Source organism: Athene noctua, chromosome 1 (assembly GCF_965140245.1).
Source record: "Athene noctua chromosome 1, bAthNoc1.hap1.1, whole genome shotgun sequence".
Lineage (NCBI taxonomy): Eukaryota > Metazoa > Chordata > Aves > Strigiformes > Strigidae > Athene > Athene noctua.
In genome coordinates this window covers 185,205,870-185,231,763 of record NC_134037.1, presented here as the reverse complement: position 1 = coordinate 185,231,763, position 25,894 = coordinate 185,205,870, and the positions used below count along the sequence as shown (strand labels likewise).

Sequence of the window (25,894 nt, the reverse complement as noted above, 5' to 3'; positions counted from 1 at the left end):
GACTGAAGTTTTAATGAAGACTTGGTCTAGACTGCCTTTTTAGAAGGCATGCCTATACCAAAAGCCTCTAGCTGCAGCATTTCATTTTCAAACACCCACAGCAAGCTACATGCACATGTTCAAGGCCTCAAGGAAATAATAATGATTTCATGACAATATTACAAACGATAAAGCTACATTAGACTAGAATGAACAGTGTAAAAAACAAAACCCAATAAAACAGAAAAAGCCATAGTTGGATGTTAGCTTGTCCAAGTAGATCAGGGTATAAAGTTAAAACTGTAGCTCAAGTTTCAACGCACCCAAGAAGCTAACTGTTGGGAGGCTCCCAGACCACGACTGCAACAGAAGTGCAGTAACCTCCTTGCAGCAGAGTTTACCAAGAACACCTCTCTTCTGTGTCCCCTTCATCCCACAAGGATCCTAGAGAATATCAGGGTGGCTTCCAGAGTCTCGGTCCCAGTTCCACAGCACCCTAGGCTCAAGTTCCCACAGGTGAGCACTAGTTTCTCCCAGTGGAACGAGCTCTCACATTTGCTGTTTCTTATGGCAAAGGTTCAGCTGTCGTTGCCAGGCTAAAATAAGGAAACTGACTCAAGCAAGCTTTCTGCTGTCTGACAGAACACGTACATGTAGCAACATATGAACAGGGGTTGCAGAGAGAAAACCAGGAGCAGGTTATCCATAACTTCATTAATTATGGAGAATACTAACAGTTAAGAACAGAGTTCCAGGGCCCTTCAGGGTACTTCCATGGCGCTCTGGGGTACTTCCACATTTTCCCTTTCAGAGTTGGTAGCTTTTCTGGAATTTATTTGTAGCTTGATGAGGAAAGATGGTAACTGTTCTCACACTGAAACTCCAATTTTCTCAGTATGTTGTATATACTTATCGAGGTTATAATTAAAATGGAAGGCATGAAGTCTTACACAGCTGTCCAATTCCCAAATATGGAAAACAATTTTCTTAATGCTTCTCTCTTTCCCTAGTACAGTTACAATTGCACAAGTTCTCTCCCTTGTAATTACCCAAGACTGATTAGGAAAAATATGTTTCAGATTTCCCATTACTTTGTGGCATATGAAAAAAATGGTGGTAACTGATCTGACTAGAGGAGGAACAGTACTTACATACAGCTTACATTTTCAAACACATCTATTCTTTGGGGAAATATGAAACGATTTGAGAAAAAATTACTCCCTGACAAAACAATACCTAAATCATGTGAGACAAAAACCCATCATGTAGATCACATCTCTGGAATAAAATGGGATATCAGACTAGTTTCCTAAAATCATTAAAAATATTTCAGTATAGAAGAATCTGTGCTGCCTAAAACACTCCTTACCATCTACAGACCAAGAGGGAAAGATACAGATTCCGTACAGAAATTAACTATTCTTAATAACCTCTTAGAATTTATATGTCTTGCCTATTTAAATATACTTCTGTATGGAATATTTAAGTATGAAAAAAATACCTTAGCATATCCATAGCATAATCCGAAGTAATACCAGAATAGATATATTAACATTGTGCTTTATCATCAAATTATGTTAATCCTCAGGATAAAATATTACCTTGTCTCATCTTCTAGATTTGACTGTGCCCGTACTAATGATTTTCAAAACAATTTATGAAATCTGAGTTTAAAAAAACCCCAAAATAACGGTTTCCAGTCAAAACAGCTAGCAGAGGTAGAAAAGTTTCAGCAGAAGTGGCATATTTAAAAAAAAAAATAATTAAGTACTGTTTGCAATTGCCTTCACTGCAACCACTTATCATGAGCATCATGGTATAAAATAGGTATGAGTTTTAGAAAGTTTCATTTCCTTCAGCCTTTAAAGATGTTAACATATTTTTTTAAAAAGTTATGCAGCCTATTTGTGTAGCAAGTCCATCAGAAGATTAAAGTCTGACAAGTGCAGGTTCTGCTTTCAGCCACACAAGGACTATACCTAAAACCCCCTTAACAGAACTTACCCCTTAAGAAGTATTCTTAAAATTACAAATTCATATATTTTGTTGTGGTTTGTTTTGACAAAAGAGATTGCTGAATAATCTTGAGTCTTGCTATACATGCAGCAGTATCCACTCTGAACACTAGTGTTATGACTGAACAGACTTCTGTTCTCATTCAACTTTTATGGTCCAACATAAAGAAAGCCTTACTTTATCTTATCACAGTGAACACTTCTACATGTCATGTCTGCATTAATACAATTTTATTCTTCCTGAAAAAACTTGTATTATCCTATCAAACCTATGTAGGTTAATTTCTGAAGCACCTGACATTACCTGTGGCTCTTAGGGCTCAGTAAACATGAATCCCCAATATGTTCCTGTGGATGACATTAATACATGCTGAAAAAAAAGTCAGATTTTTGTGGATTAAAGAGCATTGCAAACTCTGATAGTGTTGATGCTCAAAAGCAACATGCATCATCAGTAAATGAACTTTGCATTTAATAACCTTCTCCTTTTAAAGCAGCTCTTAAAAAACTGTGTCCAGATAAACAAGCTTTGTACAGGCTCGCTAAATACATGCAGTGCTATTATTGCTCAGAAAGGTAGCTGATTAAAAAAGTAGTTTCTGAAAGCTTCTGAGTAACTCCAAGCCCCCAGAACACTAAGTGAGAAAGAGCTGTTTCAAGTTTCCACCAGCGTGCCAAAACAGGTATTACCATTGAATCAGAGACTTAGGCAACAGCAGATCGGTGTGAAAGATGAGGATTTCTTAATAGCATTATCTACTATTTCTATTCATGCTGAAAGTTATCCTCTGTGTAAATGAGTATGCAAGTGAGCCAGGCACAGCTGCCTTGGTAGCACAAAGGGAATTTCAGTTTTACATGCAAAAATGCAATATTCCTACAGATCTGGAAATCATGCAAGCTATCCTGTTTTCAATCTATACAGAACCTCATGCATCTAGAAAGAGCTGCCATTCTAAAACAAAAGGTGCTTTACATCATCATTTTTAATTCTTTCATTATCAATAACAGTAGTAATTCAATCCCTGCCACATGAATCCCAATGTGATATGATCTACATATGAATATAAACCTGGTGGTTATGTGCTGAAGAGGCTTTCAAACAGCTATAGTAAATTTTTTTTTTTTAATCTTATTTCTTGCTTCCACAGATTTTCTGTCAGTTTTGGGGTATTCTATAATTTCATACATGTTTAACAAAATCTCCACTTTTTTTTTTTTTTTTTTAAGCATTGAGAAATCAACTTTAAAAACAATGTTTGCTTTTAAATAAACAGTTGTGGATTTTAGCATGTAGGCATTAAGACTGAAAATCCTGAACTTGCACTTAAGGCAGTCAATGCAAGGTGAACAGTAAAACAGTAAGATACAGGAGAGCCTGAGTTCATTACTTGCTGACTCACTTCAACTTCTCTCCAACAGACTGGGTTTTTTCAGATAATCAGGTTGTTACAGCATTCCAAGAAAGTTATAAATAAACTCATGACAAAAGTTTCAAGAAAATATATTTATTCAATTTTAGTGGAAAACATAATTAATATAACAATGTCTTACACCCTTCTTTACAAGATGTTTTTACATTCAAACATTACACTTCTTTTACAAATTTCAACTAGTATTTCATATTTTAGAAGACCACATTCACTGAAAATGGCAAGAACTTTTAGTGTTTAAAAAATACATACATCAGAATAAGAGTGCAAATATTTAATTTCTTGGGGCTAGTGCTAAGTATTCAAGTCCCCTAGAAAACTGCAAGATACGTATTAGATCAGCAATATTGCAAGCATCCAATTAGTATGCACAATTATTAAGGGAACATTACAGATTGCAATTTTCCATGGTACAATGTCGACTTGTCTCTCAAATAACACTGAAAGAGACTTTTCCAAATTCCTGTAATTGTGACTACACGAGCTTTTTATAAACCCCACACTCCAGTCCTCAGCTGAAGCAAAACACTGAGTTCAAGCAAGTTTAGCTTGAACCTCCTCAAAGCAAGACAAATACCAGGCAAGTACAATTCCCATTCTGGCATGTTTACACAGGTCTTTGGAGTGCAGCTGATACTTTCTCAGTGGAAGCAGATGGAATCTCATTGGAATTTTTATTGTCATGAACAGGAATTGGGACAGCAATCCCTGCAATTCTGTAGGACGCCTGTAGCTGTGTTTTGACAGATATCAGGGTTTGTTAATTTTCTGTGTGCCATCTATTCAAACCAGTTTTCTTTCAGTAAAAAGTGTACAGCGTCATCAAATCCATTTTGGTACAACAATTCCATTTTCTCCTGGTTTGGTGGGAACAAAGCTTGATTAAGTCTTACTAGGTTGGCCAGAGAGAGCTGCAACAGAGCGAGAAACTATGAATTAGTTTATTAAAGCAACTTACCTAGACTTGACAGTGTTGCTATCTGTTCTGTCATCTGTTTCATGTAACATATGTGAAACCAAAAGACCAGCATGGCTATGTCTACATCAGTAAATTAACCATGTCCAGGTACGCTGCTGAGTGCCAAGACAAACTGGCACAAACGGTCTGCATAACGCTGTTAAACTCACAGCCTCCAAGACAGACTGTCTGCCTGTAAAACTGCCCAAAGTTTCTGAAACATTTTAACTTTGGAAACATTCCCAGACCTGTCTGGCAAAGTGGTAGCTGGCACACGCTAAACTTGTGCAAGGAAATATTTTGACAGCTTACTAGTGCAAACAACTACATTCTTGGGAAAATTCCCAGGCAATGTTTAACATATGTGTATAAATGTAGCTTGTATTACCAACAAAATAAGAACTACTCAGCATCTCAAGTGGTCACTTTGATGGTTTAAAAAGATTTCAGAACTCTGTTCTTGAATAGAGACATTATTGTTTACAACAAAATTAAAAATATAATTAGTTACTAATGTTCCGAACACTTCACATGATTAATACTTTAGCTGCATTATTATACAGAACTTTGCAAAACAATATAAAAATCATCATTATTTGAAATAATTATTCAAATTCTGACACTAATAGAGGAGTTTCAGAGACAGAAAACTGTTCACATTCCAATAGAGGTAAATGAAGATATATAACTCTTGATTTTATGCAGATTACAATATTGCTAAAAAAAAGTATGCTTACTGTACATTTTTACAGCTCTAAAAGATAAAGGTGCTTTAAATGGAATAGATTAAAATATTGCCTAAGATACCGCATAAGTCTGCATTTAAGAAGAAGCAACATAACTCTGCAATTAATTTTCTATCTAATCACCAGCTCTTTTTTCCTCCTCTAGAAACACTAGATATTAAATACAAATCACAACAAGAAATACACAGTAAGTAATTGCATATTTTTTCAGTATATAGTAAATCAAGTATCTCATACTTCATGATCATTTACCAAGCACTACCATGTTTAAGTTCTCTATGGGAAACATTATAAAGATTCAGAAATTAGGTGATTCCAAATTAGGGTGACGTTACACAACACTAATTTTATTAAAATTAAGAAAACATATTAATAACTGTCTAAAAGAAATTTTAAAAAAGTACCAATTATTGTCAGTATTTTTTCTTTCTAATGCAGTTTTGTTGACAGGTTTACCACTATTCAGTATTGTCTTTCATCATGTCAAAGGAAGCAATACTGTGGTTAAAGTCTGTGAGACAAAGCTTGCAAACCCAAAAATGTCAGTGATGAAAAGGACACCATAAAAATCAGTCTTAGTTTGTATTTCAATACACAGAAATGTTTCTGTAACTTGTACCAAAATAACTTCTGGAAAAGCACTGTGGTCACAAATGCTCACAAGCTCTCTTGAGCAATGAGGTGACAAGTCACTGTATACCATTTCAACTGTATGACTTAAACTCGTGTTTTAAATTCAGTTAGAAGAGCTGATTTCAGTAAGTATGAAGGGATGTTCTGGAGTTTCCCTCTCCTGAAGTTTTTGTTTACTTTTTTTTCTATGAACACTCTGCTTACCCAAAGACAGATGCTACTTAAAGCAAGCCTAGATTATTTACACTTAATAGGCTGTGATAATTTGTTTGATTTTGTACTACATCAATGCTTTCCAACCTTTCTTCTTTATTTTACATTTTCCTTCCCTTGTGTTTAAGAGAAAGTTTTCCCTCCATTTGCAAAACAGAAAATGCCAAAACATTACTTAAACTGATATATAAGCACAAAATAGACACTTAAAAATAAGCATAACCTTAACTGCACAACATTTTCTTCTTCTGAACTTATTTTATAAACAAGCAACTTACCATTATATCTTGTTTTGCAAATTTAACATAAAGATCCACACGTCCTTTGTCTTGTGGACAGATATCTAATCGACCACTGAAAGGAGAAATCGTCACAGTTCTTCCAACAGGCAAGATAGGAAGGCCATTAGTAAGGCCACCATCAACCCACTTCTACTGGAAAACAGAAATATTTTCAAAATAACCTTAGTACAGCATGATCATAACTGAATATTTAATTCTTCCTGTTCCTGTCTCCTCCACCCCACCCTCAAGAAAAGTCACAAGTTTCCTTCTCAAAATACCACAACTAAGCTTGAGTATCAGACATAAAAATCAAGGAACTGACAATGTACAGAGTGTTTAATCAATAAGCATTTGATATAATGTGTAAATATAGTACACACATATTTATCAAGCTACCGGTAAGGCTTGTAAATCTAATAGTAAAATGCCCCATACAGAATTTTTCTCAACATATACATGAAAAGAATGTTAATATTACAGGTGAACCATACCAGATAATGTATACTCCTCTAAAACATTATTACTTGGATTGAAACTAGGAGCTTGACAATCTGACTGCACAGGCTAAACCAAACGTGACGTGTCTCTATTTTTTCCAGAGCTTCCTGTTTTCTTACATACACAACCCAAGACAGCAATAGCTGGAAAGTGGAGGGGAAAGGTGGGACGGAGCTGAAAAACTACGGCACCTAAGAGGGAACATACATCAAGTCTGCTCCAAGTGTTGAGTATAGGAAAGAATGAGGAAGAAAAACAAAAGCAACCAATTAATTTCTTGCAGAGCCCCACATATTTCTTGGCTCTAAAGGCAGTCTAGGTGAACGAGCCTGATTTTTACAGGCACCTTAGCCAAATTCCATTCCAGTATAAGCAGGGACAGCTGTCACGTCTCTTGCCAATATATTTTATACATTCATATTTCTTCCTGTGTTTACATGCATAAGCCAAAACTCAGCATCAGTGTACTGGCTATATGCATTCACTGACATCATACATGAGGTCTGGTGATCAGACACCTCTCACCAAACTTTATACATCTAGAGTCAGTTAGTCATACTACACTTCCTTTGTAATCATCAAACAGAAAACACTTCTAGCGCATGATTCACCTTACCCTAAAGTAGGTATTTACATCTGATTTGAGTTGTGCTGAAAAAGTGCTTTCTTCTTCACTAATTATAATTCTCAATTGTCATTCTCAATGCATAGGACTGAGATTATTTTGCCTTAGAAAAGGAGACCAAAAATATTAAAATTCCAAACCCATTTAAAGGTATCTTTCTGATTTCTTAAATTCCTTTACATTACTGCTGTGATAACTGTGAGCAAAGCTGCAACATATGTTAAAACTTCTAACATCAATGCTATGCTTTTTTTGTGTGTGTCTATAAATAGTCATTTATTATTGATTTCTATGCAGTGTTCCTTGGAGTACTAAGTAGCTTTTCATTGCGTTTCCTACAGTGAAAAGAACTGCAGAGTCCCTGCCTAAGCCACGTCAAAGACGCTGTAACAGATGACATTGTTAATGTCTTTCACAAGTCTAGCTTAGTATTTTAGCACTTTAAAGTTCTCCCACTTTAAAAATTCTGATTATTTAGGTTTTTCCTCTCTCCTCTATGTAACTTCAATCTTTATTTGAAAATCAAAACATTTACCAAGGCAATGGCAATACTGTTTATTAATCACTATCTTTGGTAGATTCTAATAGTCCTGGCCAAAGTGCCCTGTGTCATAAAATTTTCTTCCAAGCATTTCAGAAAAAACGCTTCTCAGTCAAAAATATTTTAGCTCCACAGTCCCTCTTGTTACCTAGTTAAAAAAAAAAAAAAAAACATTTACATGTCGCAAATAAAGAGATGTAATGTCCCAGCTTCTTTTAATCTATTAACCAATTCTTGAAACATGCTTCTTAGCTGATGAGACAAATTCCTGGTAACTTCTGAACCAGTTTCTCTTTTGGAAGTATGGTGCAAAGACAAAGTTCTGAAATAATATGCAATGAAAACCAAACCAGACAATGAAATTGAAGATGTGGGCTGAACCAAACAGAATTGACCCATTTACCAGTAGATGGTTTTTACAAAGCTGTTCTGTAAGAGAACTACAGTGACACAAAGTCATCAGATACAGTCAACGCAATCACCTGCAGATCTTTATCTGGCTTAATGATTAACCTTGCCAGAGATTTAGAGGACACCAAACCTACTCAAAGAAAGATAATTTCACATGAAGCAAGTTTGCCCTGATGTCACTGGAAATCTAGTCCAAGGGCACCCTATCCCCAACCCAGGTATAAACCAGCCCAATCTGATTAAGGCCATTAACAGACTATAAATTCTCAGATGTTATTTTACACTCCTTTTTCCTTCAGATTATTTTTAGGCTCATCAAACCAGTAGAAAGCATACTATGAACAGACTGATGTTGTATTGATGCTGCCATGCAGTTTAGCTTATTCACCTCAAAAGTCTAGCCTCCAATCATGTATATTACAGGTATGCAAGCCAGTGTGAGCCAAATACTTCCCAAAAATTATTTTTCCTAAAAAGAAAACTAAAGTGCAATGCTGCAAACAGTTTACCCTAGGGTTCACTCTCTATAGGCAGTACGGACAGGCTAGCAACAGGTTTGGCTATTTTCTGATACTATTCCAATAAAAGTACGCCATACTTCCTTACATATCATGCACCATTTACCTCAGATAACATACTGAAACACGTTTTAAAAACACTCCCAGATGACCTGGTGATATATATGCAGGTGACATATGTAGCCCAGAGAAGATCCAAATTAACTGTTCTGAAGCACAGATAAGGCCACTAGACTTGACCAGCTAGCAGGGAGTAAGCTTGATTCCATGCTGCCACGGACCATATGGCCTAAGGAATTTACTCCCTGGAACTAGCATAAATGCAGACAGACAAAACATTGGTCTGTTACAGTAGAGCTTTCAGGAAACTTTAAATATGATGCTAATATGATAGGTGGACTGGAAGAGTCAAATCAATATCCAAACCATCTTACCAACTTCAGTGCTTATCATGTCTGGATCATGGGGTTACATGCCATGTATCTGGCTCTACAATGTATGCTTTAGGGCTCCTATTATCCACATATCCTCATTACCCACTATTCCAAAACAAGGAAATACTATTGAAAGAGATCCTACAGTTTTTGTTCTAAATGTTTTGGACTAAAGAACAGAAGTCACACACATTTACAGGCAACAGTTTTCTCAAAAAAAAAAAAAAAAAATTAAAAATTCCCAAACCATAGATGTACTTTTTACAGAGTATGAGAAAATCCAGTGCAGATATGCAGAATTAATCATTCCAACAAATAACATTAAATGAAAGCAACCTTATTCCCAGAAACTGCATTTTCTGAATCTCACTTAAGGAGAACAGTAAGAAACTTTGGGGTTAAAGAGCTTTCAATTAACAGAAGAACCAGCTTGTGTGAAACATTCACCGATTTTACTTTTGAATGTAAAAAAGTTAGGCAGGAATGAAAAAAGTCCACTAGAAAGAGGCTGCAGGTGTTTCAGTAAATACTACAATACCTATACAAATTGTAATAGCAGTGTTCATCCAATCGAATGGGTTTTAAATAAATTTGGACAAAACCCTGAGCCAACCTTTCAATTTCTTAATTGAAAGAACATGGCAAGAAATTTAATGACACTTCCTTCCCTTTAACTAATTAGCAGAATGAAGCTAAAATATCCATATATGTCCTTTGAGCTGCATAAACAACGTATAAAGACTCCAATCAACAAAATTTCAAGAAACCAGGGAAGTGGCAAGCAGTCTCCATTTAACTCAGTCAGTCAATACTGATTTAAAGCCTTCAAACATTTTCACTGGTATGTATCACTGTACACATAATTCTAAAGCTGACAAGCTTTCCAACATAACAAACTCCAACTCCCTCTTGCTAGAGATCAATGCAAATGGTTTTGTGGGGTTTTTTTTGTCAGGGTGGCTGTGAGGATTATAGATATTCTAAAAGCAGCATTTGGACCCATGTGAGGAAATAAAGGAAAAAGTATCATGTAATATTTCTCAGTAAGAAAGAAATGGCTATTTTCATGCTTCCAGTAAATATGACCAGACTATACAGTCAAAATTATTCTTAGATTGCTTATATATTTATGTAAGAAAGATAAAAATAGTTCTTGAAGCTAAATGAAATACAGGCAACTCTGAAAAGGTTTTCTTTTATCGGTGTACACCCCTGAAAATTTCGTAGATGTGTGCTATAGGGGGGAAAATAAAAAAATTATCCTTTAATGCTTGTCCAGAGGTAAGAGATTTGAAGGTACCTACATGCCTGTAGCATGTAATTCTGTACAGAACATGAGAACAACACATACGTAAACCCACACAGGTACTCCACCAGCATCCAATTTGCCAAGATCTCCCTTACTCCTTCCAATAAACAGAAAAGCAGAATGGTGGTCCTTTAAATTGCAAAAACCGGTTTAGAGTTGGTAATACAGCTTGTCGTGAGAAGCATCTTTACTAGGAGAAGCTGCTTCTCATGGCAAGCGTTAGACATTATCTTTAGGAAACAGTTTTATGCTACAGAGATGATTTCAGTCTCAGCAGCCACAATTTTTGAAATACATGAAAAAAATCATGTCATCTTTCACAACGTTAATCTACAGTATCAACAGAAAAAACAACTATTCTACAAAACACAGTACTGCAGTTGCCTTCCCTTAGGATCAAATAATTACATCATAACTGAAGAATGCTCTTACACACACACACAAAAAATAATTGGTAACTATTGAAAAATTACCTCTCCTTTATATTCTACTGGCTTAATTCCTGCATATACTGGTATAAAACTACTTGCTAGCAGGACCTAGAGAAAAGAAAGCAGAAAGAATAGAGAACAAAATTGAAGAAAATGCAACAAATTCTGAACCAATACAAATTTTCATATGTATTTATATTAAGTAATATACTAGTAATTCAGTGCTCCCACCTGTCCAAACTAAATACAAGTGTTGTGTGTCCAGCTCCCTCACAAACATACAAATCATGCCTCTCTTCCCCCTCATCTCCAGCTTAAGAACTGCAAGGCTAGAAACACTAGTACATGATGATTGTCTTCACATATGTAAAGTCTGTTTCAGAAGTGGGAGATTAACTGCCTCTCCACATCCACTGGGAACGGTAAAAGAAAACAAAAACTGTAGCAACATATATTCAGTTCAGCCATTATGAAAAATTTCAGAACCGTAAGGCTTGCTACACATTGAAAGTAATTACATATGGGAGCTGAAAGATTTCGGGCAGAGGGTACAGAAGTTTTGCTGTTATAAATGCACTGTTTGCCTGGCATTACCTTCATCTATGCCTTGGGATACAGCAGATCATGTCTAGGCGAAGTACAGTTAAATAACCTAACCCACCTTACCCTTCATGCTACCATGGCAGCCACCTGCGTTCAGACTGCAGCCTAAATGAGACGTGCATAACTGAAGGCATGCACAAAAACATGTTATTACAAGATGCACTAAAAGAACAGACAATGTGAATGTATTCCAGTAAGCAATTATTTAGAATTTTTTTACTATTATTCCAACCCATTCTACTGCTAGTATATGGGACAAAAGAACAGAAATGGTTAAGTCATCGAAAGAACTACTGAAAAACTAATAAAATATATGTATTTACAAGGTCATTTTGATGCTTTTAATTGTCTTCAGGTTAGAAGATTTCACTAAAAAAACCCAACGACAAGTATACAGAGTATTAATCTCCATGCTTGTCACTGCTGGCTACTATAGCTAGAAATAACAGTGCATAATTTGAGACAGACTTTTTGCATAATTATCTTTGCATGATTAATTCCTATAAATTTTGAGAACTGATTTACCATGTAGAATATGACAGGGTCAAGATTTTAAAAAATTATACTTTGAAGGCAAGCTTCCAATGTATACTTTTAGATTTTTGTTAACAAATGTAATTTTTTTCTTTAAGTGTTAATTATGAAGAAGCTCTTATTTATTCTAAGCATCCACAAGGACAGGGAAAGAAAGATTTTCTTATTCTATGTCCTCCGTTATTTTGCAATACCTTATGATGTGCTCTACTAAGATATAATCAATTACCGGAAAGAACAATTGCCTTACATGCATCTGAGTTCCTCCTACCATTTCATATCAGCTTAGGTACACAATCCTGATCCAAATTTTAAAAAGTGGCATTCAAAAGAAGAGATGGGCAGTAAAACATATGCTTTCCAGCAACAGTTAAAATACAATTTATATATGGTACTTAACATTACAATATTTCTATTCCACAGAAGGACCTGTAGAAAGTGTTGGATTTTACTTTTCCTGAACTTCCTTTCCTTTACTTTCTTTTGTGATGAAAAATAACATAAATGCTATCAGTGAAGTAAGAGGCCTAAAAACATTCAAAATTTATTACAAAATTTGGAGATTCTCTATTTCACTCTCATCTACTCTAGCCATTAGTTACCCCGTTACTTTCTAAACACACTTTGCCTACAAGGTAGTATTTTAAAAACAGATGAAGGAAACACACACAAAATAAATTTTAGCGAAATTTGTGAAACTGTAGGATCAAATTCTGCTTCCATTGCTTATGTTATAGCTGTAGCATCACTGCTAATATAAGCGATTACTTGAGCAAAACGGGGATTTCTTGTACAGCTAATAACATACTCCTAAGCCTTGAAGAAACTCAAGCATTTTTATTTAAAACAGCAATACTAAACTTCATTACCTTAATGAGGTCCTCCCTGGAGGCAAAATTTGAAACCAAGTGATTTTCCCCATTTTTGGTGTTAGTGACTGACACATAGAGCCGGTTCTCAGCTATCTCATGAGCATTAGAAGGAAGAATAGACTCTATGCCTTCCCTAGAGTAAAAAAAATGCTAAACATTATTCACAGTCATTATTTTAAAAGCTTGCAAATATGTGAGGAGTGAAAGAAACGAGTGCTGAGAGTGTCACAGTATAGAAAAAAATATGACCACTCTCCATTTTTATTTAGAGAGCTTCACACAGAAATGATCTTACAGATGCATTTAGGTACCTAAGTGTTTTCATAAAATCATAACCAGGCGTTACAGCACCGAAGTCCAATTTTCTAACTTCCTCTGCAAATCCATAGGCAAACTGCTTACATTTCTGGAAATTAAAAAAATTCACTGTTAAAGATGTTTTAGTTATGAGACCTATGTTCAACTGTGGTATCTAAAACATACTAGAAGCTAAAGCTTTAATCAAGAGAGAGCTGTAAGATCAGACTGAAATATTTTCTCATATGTGCTTGGTTTCTAACAAGATACGTGTAACCAAACACCGATCCTTTTACAAGAAATAATTTGTAAAAAACCAATAAAAAACCAACGAACCACACAAAAACCAACAAACCCCTACAAGAATACCACTTACTCAAGGAAAGTTAAAAGCCATTTTTCTATATATTACACTGCTAAATAATGTTTTCCGATCCATTACAAGAAGCCATTACAAGAATGATCATCAGTATTTCAAGTGTAAAGTCACCTTTTATTTTAAAGACTACTTCAGTACTAAAACCAAACACAAGTACCTTAAGATGCCTATAAGCATTAAAAAATTATGATATTACAATTTCTTCTCACTAATGCAAAAACCATGCTAGTAACAAATGCACATATTTAATGAATACAATACTATGGAAGTATTTAATGAATGGAATACTATGATGGATGACACAGGAAGAAAAGATACTGTTGAAAACCAGGCAACAGATGCAATTGCACAGAGAACCTGTGACGCTAGCTGAAATGCCTAGAGTTAATGATTGCAGAAAAACAGCTTGAAGTGTGAGCCATAAGAACTCCAAAATGAGAGTAAAGAAATCGGTAATATTTACTTTTTAGCAAAAAGATTCTGAAACAACGAATTAAGATTCTGAATGCCTTTTAAGACTCCCTAGTCAGTATTTATATTTCTTTTTTATCCTTACATGCAGATTTCTCTAATGATTTTAGGGACTTGGGAAAAAGCTAAATCCACTCTTATGCAACTTTCTGAAATTGGTGCTCAATAATTATATCAATATTCATCTATATAACCACATGTTGACAGAGTAAAACATATGTCTGTAGATAGTTTGGGGTTCCTGGCTTATTAGCTTCCCGAAGGAAGCTAGTTGCTAGTTAACAAAATAAACAATTGATGTGACTGAGAAAAAAAAAAAAAAAAAACAAAAGGAAAAAAAGAGAAGTGAATGTGCCCTACTGAGGAGGGTACAGGATTCAGTGGAAAGAAAAACAGGAAAGAGTTTGGGGAGAAAAAGTTGGGGAGAGTATTAGTATGAGATCAGGAGCAAGAAGACTGAAGCAGTTTAACTTCCTCACATCATCTGTACAACAGAACACTCACCTAAGCAAAAGAGAGAAATGTAGTTCTTGGACCCACTTTATATGGCTTTTGAAACAATGTATCAAAAATGTTCGTTAAGAGGTCCATACCTCTTAAAGCAACAATTACTGTAAAGATTTGTGGTAATTAATTTCACATAGGTTAGATTCCCACCTTTACTCTACGAAGTACTTGCCATTGCCAGTTCCAAGCTGATTCAAAAACATAAAACTAGTTACATGCATCAAGTCTTGAATTTATTCTATATTAAACAGTTAGGCTTCTGTAGTCAATCAGCTGGAAAGAGGGACATTCAGACAATTCTTTCTAAATGGAAAAGAAACCCACAAAGCCCTATATAGAAGAACCTCAGAATTATGATCTTTATATCCAAGATGCTTTAATAATGTGATGGGCAGCTAAGAGTAACAGGGAGCTGGATGAATCCAAAATTAGGTTAATGACAGAAAACTACCTTCCATATTGCAAGTACTAAGAACAGACCATAACCTAGACTCTTAATTCTTGCTGCCAAAAGGGACAACTTGTTACAGCTATGAATTGTTTATAATTTTAGTGCTAGAAGCTTTAAACAATCCATCTAAATTTTTAATAGTGACTGAGTACACATTTAGAAATTGTAACTACTTGACTGAGTTAAGCAAGGTTGGTATTAAAAATGATCAAGGTACTTTTGAAATAAATAGGTACTTACCTATAACTCTATAAGCCTCCCTAGAATTGTCAAGTCCCTTGCCTTTTCAACAGTGACAAAGATCCAAAATACAACAGAAGGACATTTGCAAACTGTCATACTAGAACAGCAACAATCAAAACCACAAATTCTCAGTGTTACATTCTGTCCAAGATAAGGTTGTATGGGAGCTTTCAGAGGAGATGAAGAAAGTCCTAATTATATCTTGCCTAACAGTGATCTCTGGGGGTAGGACAAAGAAATTATGTAAAAGTTATATTTGTGTATACAAAATATTTCAAGTTAGAAATGTTATAGAGATAATAAATAATACAGTTATCCCGATATGAAAGTTCACTCTATGCAGTACGCAACACCGCCTTTACTAAATTCTGTAAGAATTAAGAATAATTATTCCCACCCAAAAAAGCTCTCAATTTTCCATTTAAACAACATAACATAATGACTAAAAAGTAAATAAAAAAAAAACCCAACAACTAAAAAGTTAATGAAACAGTGTTCATTTTGTAATAAATTGACATATTTTCAAGGAAAAAAAAATCCATCAGACTCAATGTAATATAGGTTTAGTTTCCCCAAACAAAAAAACCAAAAACTGCTCTAATATTTTTACTTACAAAGATCTTTGCAAACTGGACCAGGCTGGGAACAAACGCTCATACCCAGAGCCTACAATAAGCAGAAAAACTTCCTTGGGCTAAGAAAAGGCTAGCTCCTCTGTTCACCATAGAGGAAATTGAAGTCAGAGGTATGCATTATACCAGGCAAGCTTGAAACTAAGCTAGTAGTCAGAGGCTGCAGAAAAGGACAAACACCTGAGCACCCTACAACAGTAAGGTTCTCTTCACAACAGAATGGAACTTGACTAATACGACATCATATAAAGAATGCACCTGGGGGGAGGAGGGAAAAGAAGCCAGGGAAGAACTTACTGCTGAAAGCAACAGAAGTACAGTAAACTCCACAAGCTAAGTTCATATCCCAGCAGAAACAAACAGACAGAAAGATCAGTGGCAAAGTGTGGTATTGGCTGGGACTATTACTTGAATTAAATGCAGTGAAAGTTTTAATGAACAAGGCCTGGAGAAAGTTACCTGATGCTCACTGGACTGAAATCTATAACTGTACTTAGAACAAAAATCTAACATCCTCTTTTCCCCCCAGAATAATGCTGTTTATTATACTTCAAAATATTAAAGAAATATTAACATTTTGGCAAGGCCTAGTCCTCTACATATATTAAAGCAAAGTCACTACAGTCACTTCTGAAGGGCAAAGCAGCCTTTACCTATGGGGAAAAACAAACAAACAAACCTGAAGAAAAGCTAATGCTCTCCCATAGAACCTGTAATAGAGTAGTCATTGAGTGTAACTTTGCTGTCTCTACATGACACCATATCCATGGTGAGAAAAGAGTGGCATCTCTGAAGAAAAAATAATGTATGTATGCACCACATCAGAACAGAATGCTGTGAGGGTTAATCCCTCATGGCTCAAGTGGGGCTACTGCTGTTACATCCTGAACTGTACTGACTCTAAAGGAGGTACACAAGCCACCTTTTCTAATAGAGCACAGACAGCAAGGAAAACATTTGAGCCAGTGTGTGGTGTTCTTCAGCTTTTGAAGATAGACTCCATCTACCATTTTCATCTCCTTCCACAAAAGGATGAAAGGATGGTGCTACGCATTTGCTTAACAAAGCCTACCTCTAGCCAAGGAAACAAGTATTAGCTTGGTAATGAACAGTGATTAAGTGCATATACACTTCGGTATATTAAAGTATCACTGGTTGCATGAAACTCAACATTCACAGATGTTAAATAAATATTTACATAGCTTAAAATATAAAGTTCATATGACAGATTTTTTTTTATAAAGTAGTATTTGCTTTATAAACATTTTTGCCCATGAGTCACAGATTTTGTTAATGAAAATATATACGAGTCCTGTTCCTCCACAAGAAGCAAGAAGAAAAAGAACCAAAATACTTTTAAAATTTAGAGATAGATGATTATATCAAAAATATCCTTGAAAATGATCATGTCCTATACCTACGAGTTTATTAATTTACCTCTATATTTTCTGGTACCGCTAATAAGACAGTGGCAGCCAGTGATCCCGCAGAAGCTCCCGCAAAAGCTTTCACAACTTTCAGTAACTTCTTACCATGCCTGTAAAAAGCAGCTGCTGCCCCCAAGTGGTAAATACCCAGAAAACCACAGGCTGCAAATGACAGATTTATATGTTTCATTTTTGCTGTGGAAATAAAGTTTCACAGTCAGAAAAAGGATCAGTTAATTTTATCTTATACTATACATCTATTCTTTTGGCACAGAACACATAATAAACTATATCTACATAACAAAAAGCAGTTTATTTAAGAACAGTAAAAACTTTTGATTACCAAATATATCAAACAAGTAGCAGTTAGTTTAACATCTCCAAAATTGAAAACAACTCTAAAATACTCCTTAGCACAAATCCCTTTTTCAATCAATAAATATATCTATATACAATTTAACTGCACATTTTCATCTAATTTGTCAAAGACATACAAACAGAAAGTAGCTATCCAAAAGTGATAAAAGAATGCTGTTGGAGAGGGAACAGTTAGCCAACTAAAGTAAAATCAAATTAATTACACAGCTGCTGGCTACTCTGTCATCATACTCCCCTTACACACACAGCCTTGAACCCAATATAATTCTCTAAGAAAGGAATTTTTTTCCTTCACCTTTGGAACTCATTTGTTTACTAGTATTATTAGTAATCATTAATAGACACATTCCTATTTAATTTCTTATTTAGAAAAGAAAAACACACAACATATTGTTGTCACTATTAAAATAAGGAGGAATTAAAAAAATCAAAGTAAAATACAAAACACAAAATTTATGAAAACACACACACACGCTGAAGGTATCCAGGATAGATTTTAAAACTAACAAACAGGAAGCATAAATGGAGATTGTTAGGGTAGGGGTGGTTTATTAAAAAAAAAAAAACCAACAACTAACAACAACATAAGGCTGTGCATTTTATTAGCTCTTCTGTTTCTGAAAATAACTACAATTATGAGAATAAGATATTGCACAGATTATAGTATAGCTATACAAGATACTGTAAAGATTATTTTAGTATTGAATTAAAAATAAATTCCTAGTATATTTAGGTATGTCTCAATATGAATGGGACTAAAAAAAAAAAATCAGTACCCTCAGGAATATACTTGATATTTCTGGTTCTTAATGACATAGCTGATGAGATGTTCCTTTTGGAAATAATCTGATGAAGAGAGGCAAACATGTACAGCAACAGATTTTGGTTTAAATTGCCTCTTTAGCTTGGAAATGGGAATAACATGAAAGATAAGAAACAGCTTTCAAAACCACTAGATAAGTAAACTCAACTGCTTTACCCATAACATGATTAAAATCAGACCATGAATGGGTCTAACCGGGTTTAATATTTTCTTTAAAAAAGAAAACAGAAAGCAAGCACATCTTATAATGCCAGGGCATACTGTTCGGTGCATCAGCCATTCTGCTAAAATACTACACTATCATAAGTTAATCAACTGTGACTCACCCCCTTGACACTGGAAATGCTTGCATATCCACTTGTAAGTGGGAATAACTGTAACATACCTAACATATTTGCATAGAAAGGGTGTGAGGTTGGCTCTTGCTGTGTCAGTGAGAAAAAGGCATTTGCAATGAAGAAAATGATAAATCATGTTACTACTTTTTAAAAGAAAGGATCTTTTAAAGATAAATCACTGTACTGCATAGAAGATAAAAAAGTTTACTCAAAATTCTACTGGAAAAGAACAAACACAACTCTACTTTGAAGATTTTTCTTTTTTTGTAGAGTGCATGAAAATTAAACAAACTTCCAAGTAAGATGCCATGATGGCTTCTTTTCAGGTAGTGAAACTCATGAGTTTGACCAAATGCTGCAGGTGTTTCCATGCCTTCTACAAATCACTGAGCAAAGATGCATTTGCATCACAGGACACACTGACAGCAGGGTGAAGTTGGTTAAAGCAACTGCATTATTAACTAGGAAGAAATGCAAGCATGGAAGAATTAACTCCCATTTTTGTCCAGAAGAGATTTCAGGCTCAAGACACTATTAATGCAAAACATTACATGACATAATGACCACATTTATGTAGTTGATTGGTCAGAAAATAAATAAGCAAAATAAGGGTGCACAAATCCCAAGAATTAAGTCTAAGGGACCTAAGAAATGTAACTCAGAAACACAAGTGTAAGACAATAAGGTTCTGTAAATAAAAACAAGTATATGTATGCTTATATGCATGTATATACCCATCTTCTAAACATTCTGCAAGGTTCATCAACAAAGTATTCTAAAAGGTATATCACTCCCTGCTGGACAATATTTAGATGTTCAAAAGAAGATGAAAACTAAAAAGAATATCTAAAGCATAGTTACAGCAAGAAAATTTAATTTTTTTAAAAAGAGAAAAATCCTTACAAATGCAAAAAACAATCACACTGCATTGTACAAAGAATTGCCTGGTACATTTTCTCTAAATCAAGAACAGAAAAGGAGGTTATGCGAACTGAACAGATGATTTGAATCTCAGATCAAAAACTGCTGACAATATACTGACTAAAGTCAGATGTCTGTGCCTTCTCTTAAAAGACTTCATGGGGAAATTTTATTTTCTTCCATGAGCTTTAGTCCTATCTAATTATCAAATACTGTGAGTAACCACTGTTCTCCTGAGTATCTGGATACATGACATTCACTCTTTGATGAGAGTTAATTTTGTAACACTTAGGTCCCATACTTGTCTCCCTCCTTCTTCATTCCCCTACCCAAGAGACAGAAAGAGATTAATGAATGAGAATTCACATCAGCTTCTTGACTGACAGAAGGATTCTGTGAGAGATGAACATGGCAAAAAGAGAAAAGAACACTACGACTGCAAGTAAAGGAATACTGTTAAAGAATGCTACCAGTCTCATACTCAGAGTTGAATAATTTCAGGTCCAAAAAGATTAAATGAATGCAACCCAAAAAGCAGTTAAGTACTTGATACACTGGACTTGTATGGCATGCAATACAGCACAGTTTTACAGATTCCCCGAGAGAACTTCAAAACAAAAGTAGCAACAGCATGGGTGTGTTATCAAGCACTACATTTTTATTAATTAGAATCAGTTCCCAGGTCTATATTATGTATATGTCACAAATACATGAAATTTAAAAATACTTCAGTACAAACGTTAACTAGCAGATGACATTCATGTTCAGATGACAAATCTAGTGGTTACATCAAGCTGCGTGACTGAGAAATGGGGTTTGCCCAAAGATGTAACAACCCTACAAGTGGGTAAATAATGAGGGGGGGGGGAAAAAAAAAAAATCACTGAATCATAGAATAATTCAGGAGGTCTCTTGCCCAACCTTTTTCTGTTCAAAACAGGGTCAGCTATCAGATCAAATCGGGTTGCTCAGGGCTTTATCCAGTTGTTAATTTAAAAATCATGCAATGTTTAGCTCCTAAGTGATAGCTAGTATCTGCTGCTGGGTGGAACAATACAGTCTTTGTTCATTTGTTCAGAATGTTAAGATCAGTAGAGTATTGCAAATAATCAGCATTATAGAGAAGAAATAACAGAACATTAACATCTGCATTCAGAACAATGAATCTACCTGCAAGGAGGTTCTGTACATTGAATTGAAGGCCTCTTACAACAAATCTGTAACAAAGCACTTAATCTACAAAGATGATACAGATGAATAAAAATCATGGCTCTATAATGAACCATCTGCTTGACAGATGCAATTAAGCAATGTTGTTTCACCTTGCAAAGGAATCTCTGAGTAAGAGGAAAAGATAAGAAAGCATTCATTAGAGGAATGTCCTGTAAAATCAGAAAAGCAAGAAAAAGGAATCCAAGATACTCACTTTTATAAGAATATAAACTTTCCCATTTCTTTTGATTCTTGCAAATATGCCATGGCAACACTTGATTTGCAATTTAGAATGGTGTATTTCAGAGACAGTGTGATTCAAATATGTCTTTTGCTTTGATGATCTGGTAGATCACTGCTCTTTTGATCAAAAAGAATAGTAGGGTTATAACAACTCCCAAGAGAACACACAGAGAAATTTAATTAAGTCTACAGTATGACTATTCCCTGCCAATTTCTTACAGAGTTCCAGAAATAGAAGCACAGTGACATCTGGACACGGAACATTTTTTCAGCAGCTTGAACAAACAGCAGAAATCTTGCTGTCTTAAAAATGGTATGAAACACCTGTTCCACAAGAGTTCAGAACAAAAATTCCTAGAGGGTTTAATGTGCATTCTGACCATAAAGATATTATCCACTCAAAGTTATCATATTGGCATACCTTAAGAAAAAATGTCAATGAACCTTAAAAGATGCGTAAGTACATCAGCTGGACAGTGCACACACTATAGAGATCTGATGTAAACAGGGCAAAGCAAATGCCTTTGACACTGCTTTTTAAAAATGTTGTCAACTTACATGGTAGGCAAATTTCAAAACATAAAGATTTTAACTGGTTAAGAGGATAGGTATGCTTCTGTTGTCTAAAAGAAAAAACAGATGGATAAGAAAAGTACAAGAAGAAACTAGAAGGACACTGGGACTGTTCAATCTCACAACTCTACAGGTACTGCAGAGGAGCATTCAAGAATAAATATAGACCTATGAGTTCTATTTAAAAGATTGTCACATCAGAAAAAAAAAATCACTGGTGATTAAAAATATACAGGGCGGTGGGGGGCATTTCTGTTTACTCAGCAGTATCTCATCCATTTGCACTGCAAACCTACAAGAGAATGTATGTAAGGAGAAAAGCCTCTACAGAATTACGGTACAGTACAATACAGCTGTTTCAGGATAGGTACTGTCTTCCTAATTGTCAATCACACGAAATAGCACAACAGTTTCTCATACTGCTGTTTCCTGAGCAATATAATTATATAAACAGCGTACGATCTCAGTGTCTTAACCAGTCATAACTACCTCCCTGCCATCCCATTTGTAAACAAAAGCTGAAAATGCCCAAAGCAGCTGACTAAAAACCTTTACAAACAAAAATTAAATATGCATAGAATGAGAATGACCAAGCACCCTGAAGCATAGGAGCTAAAATGTATGATGCATAACAGCACATTTGAGGATTAGTTATTAGCTAGGAATGACAAGACAAGCAAAGTTATGGGGAAAGAACTGTTTAGTCAGGCAACATTGCTAAAATAAAGGTCATAGTTGTAATTACTAATTTACCTGAATCCAAAACCACCACTCACACAGGAATGTTTGTTTTTTTCACATTTATAACAGGAAAAAAAAGTTCACTAGCATCACACACTTGTCATAGTCTTCAGCGAATACTCAAGAAATTGATTTTCCCAGTCAAATCCAGGGCCACACAAACCAGTAACCCATCCAACAGACTGCTCTCTACTTAAGAGTCACCACAGCTGCTATCAAAAGAACAGGAAAACCAAGTTTTGCATCTATCCAGACACACAAAATAAGCACTGTAAGAGTTTAATGATACTGAAGAAAAAAAAAATTGAAAGAATAATATAAAATAATCTGTGCATATCCAATCAGCCATTAAGACACTTAGGAAAATTACAGGAGTCTTTGAAAGCTATAAAAATTGTATATAATCCCCTTAAAAATAAAAAATAAATGCATCACATCTAACAAAACTTTTAAGTTCAAGAGTCTAGACCATCTTGATCATTAATCCAAGATGTCTAGAGTGGACAGGGAAATCTGACTTCTTAAGGAGAGTAGCAAAAGATTCAATACCTTCTAATGAATGTTGGCTTCCATCGTATACCCCACTGGGACTTTTTCCAGCAGCTATTTTAGTTCCATCTGCACTAGTAGCCATTCTTGTATCTAATACTGATTGTTTATCATTTACCTTGGAAACCTACAATCATACAGCCAAATATTACTATCAAAAAGAGAAACAACAGGTAAATTAAGGATAAATCACGTTCATTTTATGACAGATTAATAAAGTTAAAGTAGTTGTAAAACCATCTAGATTCATTTCTCAATTGCTTAGCCCCCACTAAACTAGTTGAAACCACAGTGTTCCACTACTTCTCTTCCACATGCTGCAACTTTTATTTTAAAGATAAAAGCTTGAGACATCTAGAAAAACACTGCCATTTGGAACCGTCAGTGCCCAAGATTAGCCTTACTTTTGTGTCCTTTCCCACTAAGTTTGTTTATATCCACAATTTTTTTATAATCAAGCTCTTATACTTTTGCTGTCCCTTACAAATCCAATAAAAATTGACTTTTTTCTTCCCTTTTTTGTGCAATATGCATTATTAAAAAGTTTTCCAGAGAATTCGGGTCCTATTCTTCACTAAACAGTTGTCACTCTAACTAATATACCTTTCAGTTATCATGCAGTACTGTCTAAAGTATAATTTAAAAAAAAATAGTTTCTCCCTAACTTAGAACTATCAGACACAAAAAGTTTTCTGAAATACTGGTTCTCCTGCAATTTGTTGCTGTCTGCCCATTTACCTTAATATATTAAGGCATCTTAAATTCATAAATAAGGCTGCAAGACCAAAAGCTTAGCTCTGTAGATTCTAAAAGAAATTATATTATCACTGTATTGATGCACATCACTTATATCTAGAGCACCACAAAAACACTTACCTGGAGCTTAACTCTGTTATATGGTGCTCTTACGGTGCAAAAGTTTAGAATTCCAATCCAGTACTGCTGAGTTTTTGGAAACATGAAATTACACAGTCTGCCTTCTTTCAACTGAAGCAACATTATTTGAGCACTACGAAGACCTTTAGCAGTCCACATTTTCTTAAAAGTGGCCTCTGGATCCAGATGACGTAGTAACCAAAGTGATACTCTCAGAAGCTGTTTTACCATGGAGTTACAAAGGAAGTATCAATAGATGAGCTTGGACATCACAGAAGTACACTGTAGAAGCTTTCCCTCTTCTAGACATAACCTGTTTAAAAACACTCCGATGGGGAAAAAAAAATAAATAAATTAAGAGGAGCAGCTGAAAGGTAGTTGCACATCAAGGCCCTGATACTGTAACAAGGCCCTCTTCACAATCCTCTCCCTTAAAACACAGATGCATTAACAGTTGATTCACTTGACAATGAAACAATTCCAGGCAGAACTTTGGTTCCATAGCTGCTCCCTCTCTCGCCAGCCTCCATTTGGCACTGCGGTGTTCAACACTCACCATAAAGTCAATTGTTCATTTCAGGAACAGGAAGGGCTAAAATTGTTAATAACGCAAAGAACAAACAAACTGTCCCTTATAATTAACAACGTGAATACACTGCTCTTTCTACCTCAGCTGAAAAATGTGCAAGGAGCGTTCCAGCAACTTCAAAACAACTGCTGATGTCAAGACCCTAGTAAGAAACACTCAAGCATCCTGGCTGGTACAAGACAAGCCTTGTAATCTTCTATGCTACAAGGATATCATAGGAGTGACTCACAAATCAAACCTAAGTCTGGCTTACATGTAGCAAGACTCTGACCATGAAGAATAACATGCGGAAATGCCTTTATTCAGATGAAAAGCTGGTGACTGCCCTGACTACCAGTGCAAGCAAACCTGTGCGATTCTGTGTAGGCATGTGCTCGGAGGTATACTATCAACTTCAAATTTAATCCCCAGCAAGTAAGTGGGTTTCAGGTTTTCCGCCTCACGTTGTGTGCCATGAGATACAATGCAATTTGGTTTTTCCTCCCTCCACTTCTGCTCAGCGAACAACCGATACAAACAAGCAAAAGAGATAAAACAATGAGACAAAATTTTTAAATGTAACAGAGAACGTCAAGTGGCAAGTGAAGAAAAGTCACTGCGTCTTTTAAACCTGTAAACTTACAACAGCAAAGCGGTTTTTAAGCAGGCCTCGTCCTTTCCAATTTTAAGATCAAACCCCCGATCGTTTCCCGTTTGCCCCGTCCAGGCTCCTGCCCCAGGCCCTGCGGGGGCTCTAACGCAGCCTACGTGACGCAGCACCGGGCCCGGGCCCCTGGCCGCGGCGGAACGGCCCCACCTCCCTCGGGAACGGCCCCCGGCTGCCCGGGCCCCCGGCTGCTCGGGCCCCCTCTCTGCGGCGGCGGCGGGTTCCAGGGGACCCGGCCCGGCCCCGCCCCACCCCCAGGGCGCCCGGGGCGCGCCCCGCCCGCGGGGGGGTTCTCCTCGCGCCAACCCTCGCGAGACAGACCGCGGCCTCCGCGCGCTGCGGTAGGGGCGGGGCCTGGCGGGGCCTGGCGGCGCGGCGGAGTCCCCGCCCCGCGTCGCGGCGCCGCCTGCATGGACGGGGCGGAGCGCAGGCTGTGCCCGCCCCGCCACCGCCGGCCGCTGCTGGGTGTGGGGCGCGGCGGCTGCCTGCGCCGCCCGGCTCCTCCGGCCGCCTCCCCAGGGAGAAGGCCCGTGGGGTGCCTTCCCCCCCGCCTCACGCTGA

The 25,894-nt window shown here is 36.2% G+C and overlaps 1 protein-coding gene across 7 annotated transcripts; it reads right to left on the bottom strand.

Moving 5' to 3' along the window:
- Nucleotides 1–3,486: 3,486 nt before the first annotated feature.
- On the bottom strand, nt 3,487–25,606 carry PNPLA4 (patatin like domain 4, phospholipase and triacylglycerol lipase). Of its 7 annotated transcripts, none has more exons than XM_074907444.1 (9): nt 25,310–25,606; nt 24,099–24,424; nt 23,223–23,349; nt 17,455–17,639; nt 13,349–13,443; nt 13,035–13,170; nt 11,071–11,136; nt 6,256–6,408; nt 3,487–4,338 (listed from the first exon to the last, which is right to left on the bottom strand). In XM_074907444.1, the coding sequence occupies exons 2-9, from the start codon at nt 24,327–24,329 to the stop codon at nt 4,207–4,209; spliced, it is 1,125 nt and encodes a 374-aa protein (XP_074763545.1). In that variant the 5' UTR covers nt 24,330–24,424; nt 25,310–25,606; the 3' UTR covers nt 3,487–4,206. The 7 variants fall into 7 exon arrangements, with proteins under 7 accessions (XP_074763545.1, XP_074763554.1, XP_074763573.1 ...); XM_074907453.1 differs by having other exon boundaries at nt 24,099–24,411; XM_074907472.1 differs by lacking the exons at nt 24,099–24,424; nt 25,310–25,606 and adding an exon at nt 21,331–21,476 and having other exon boundaries at nt 23,223–23,347.
- Between the last annotated feature and the right edge of the window lie 288 nt (nt 25,607–25,894).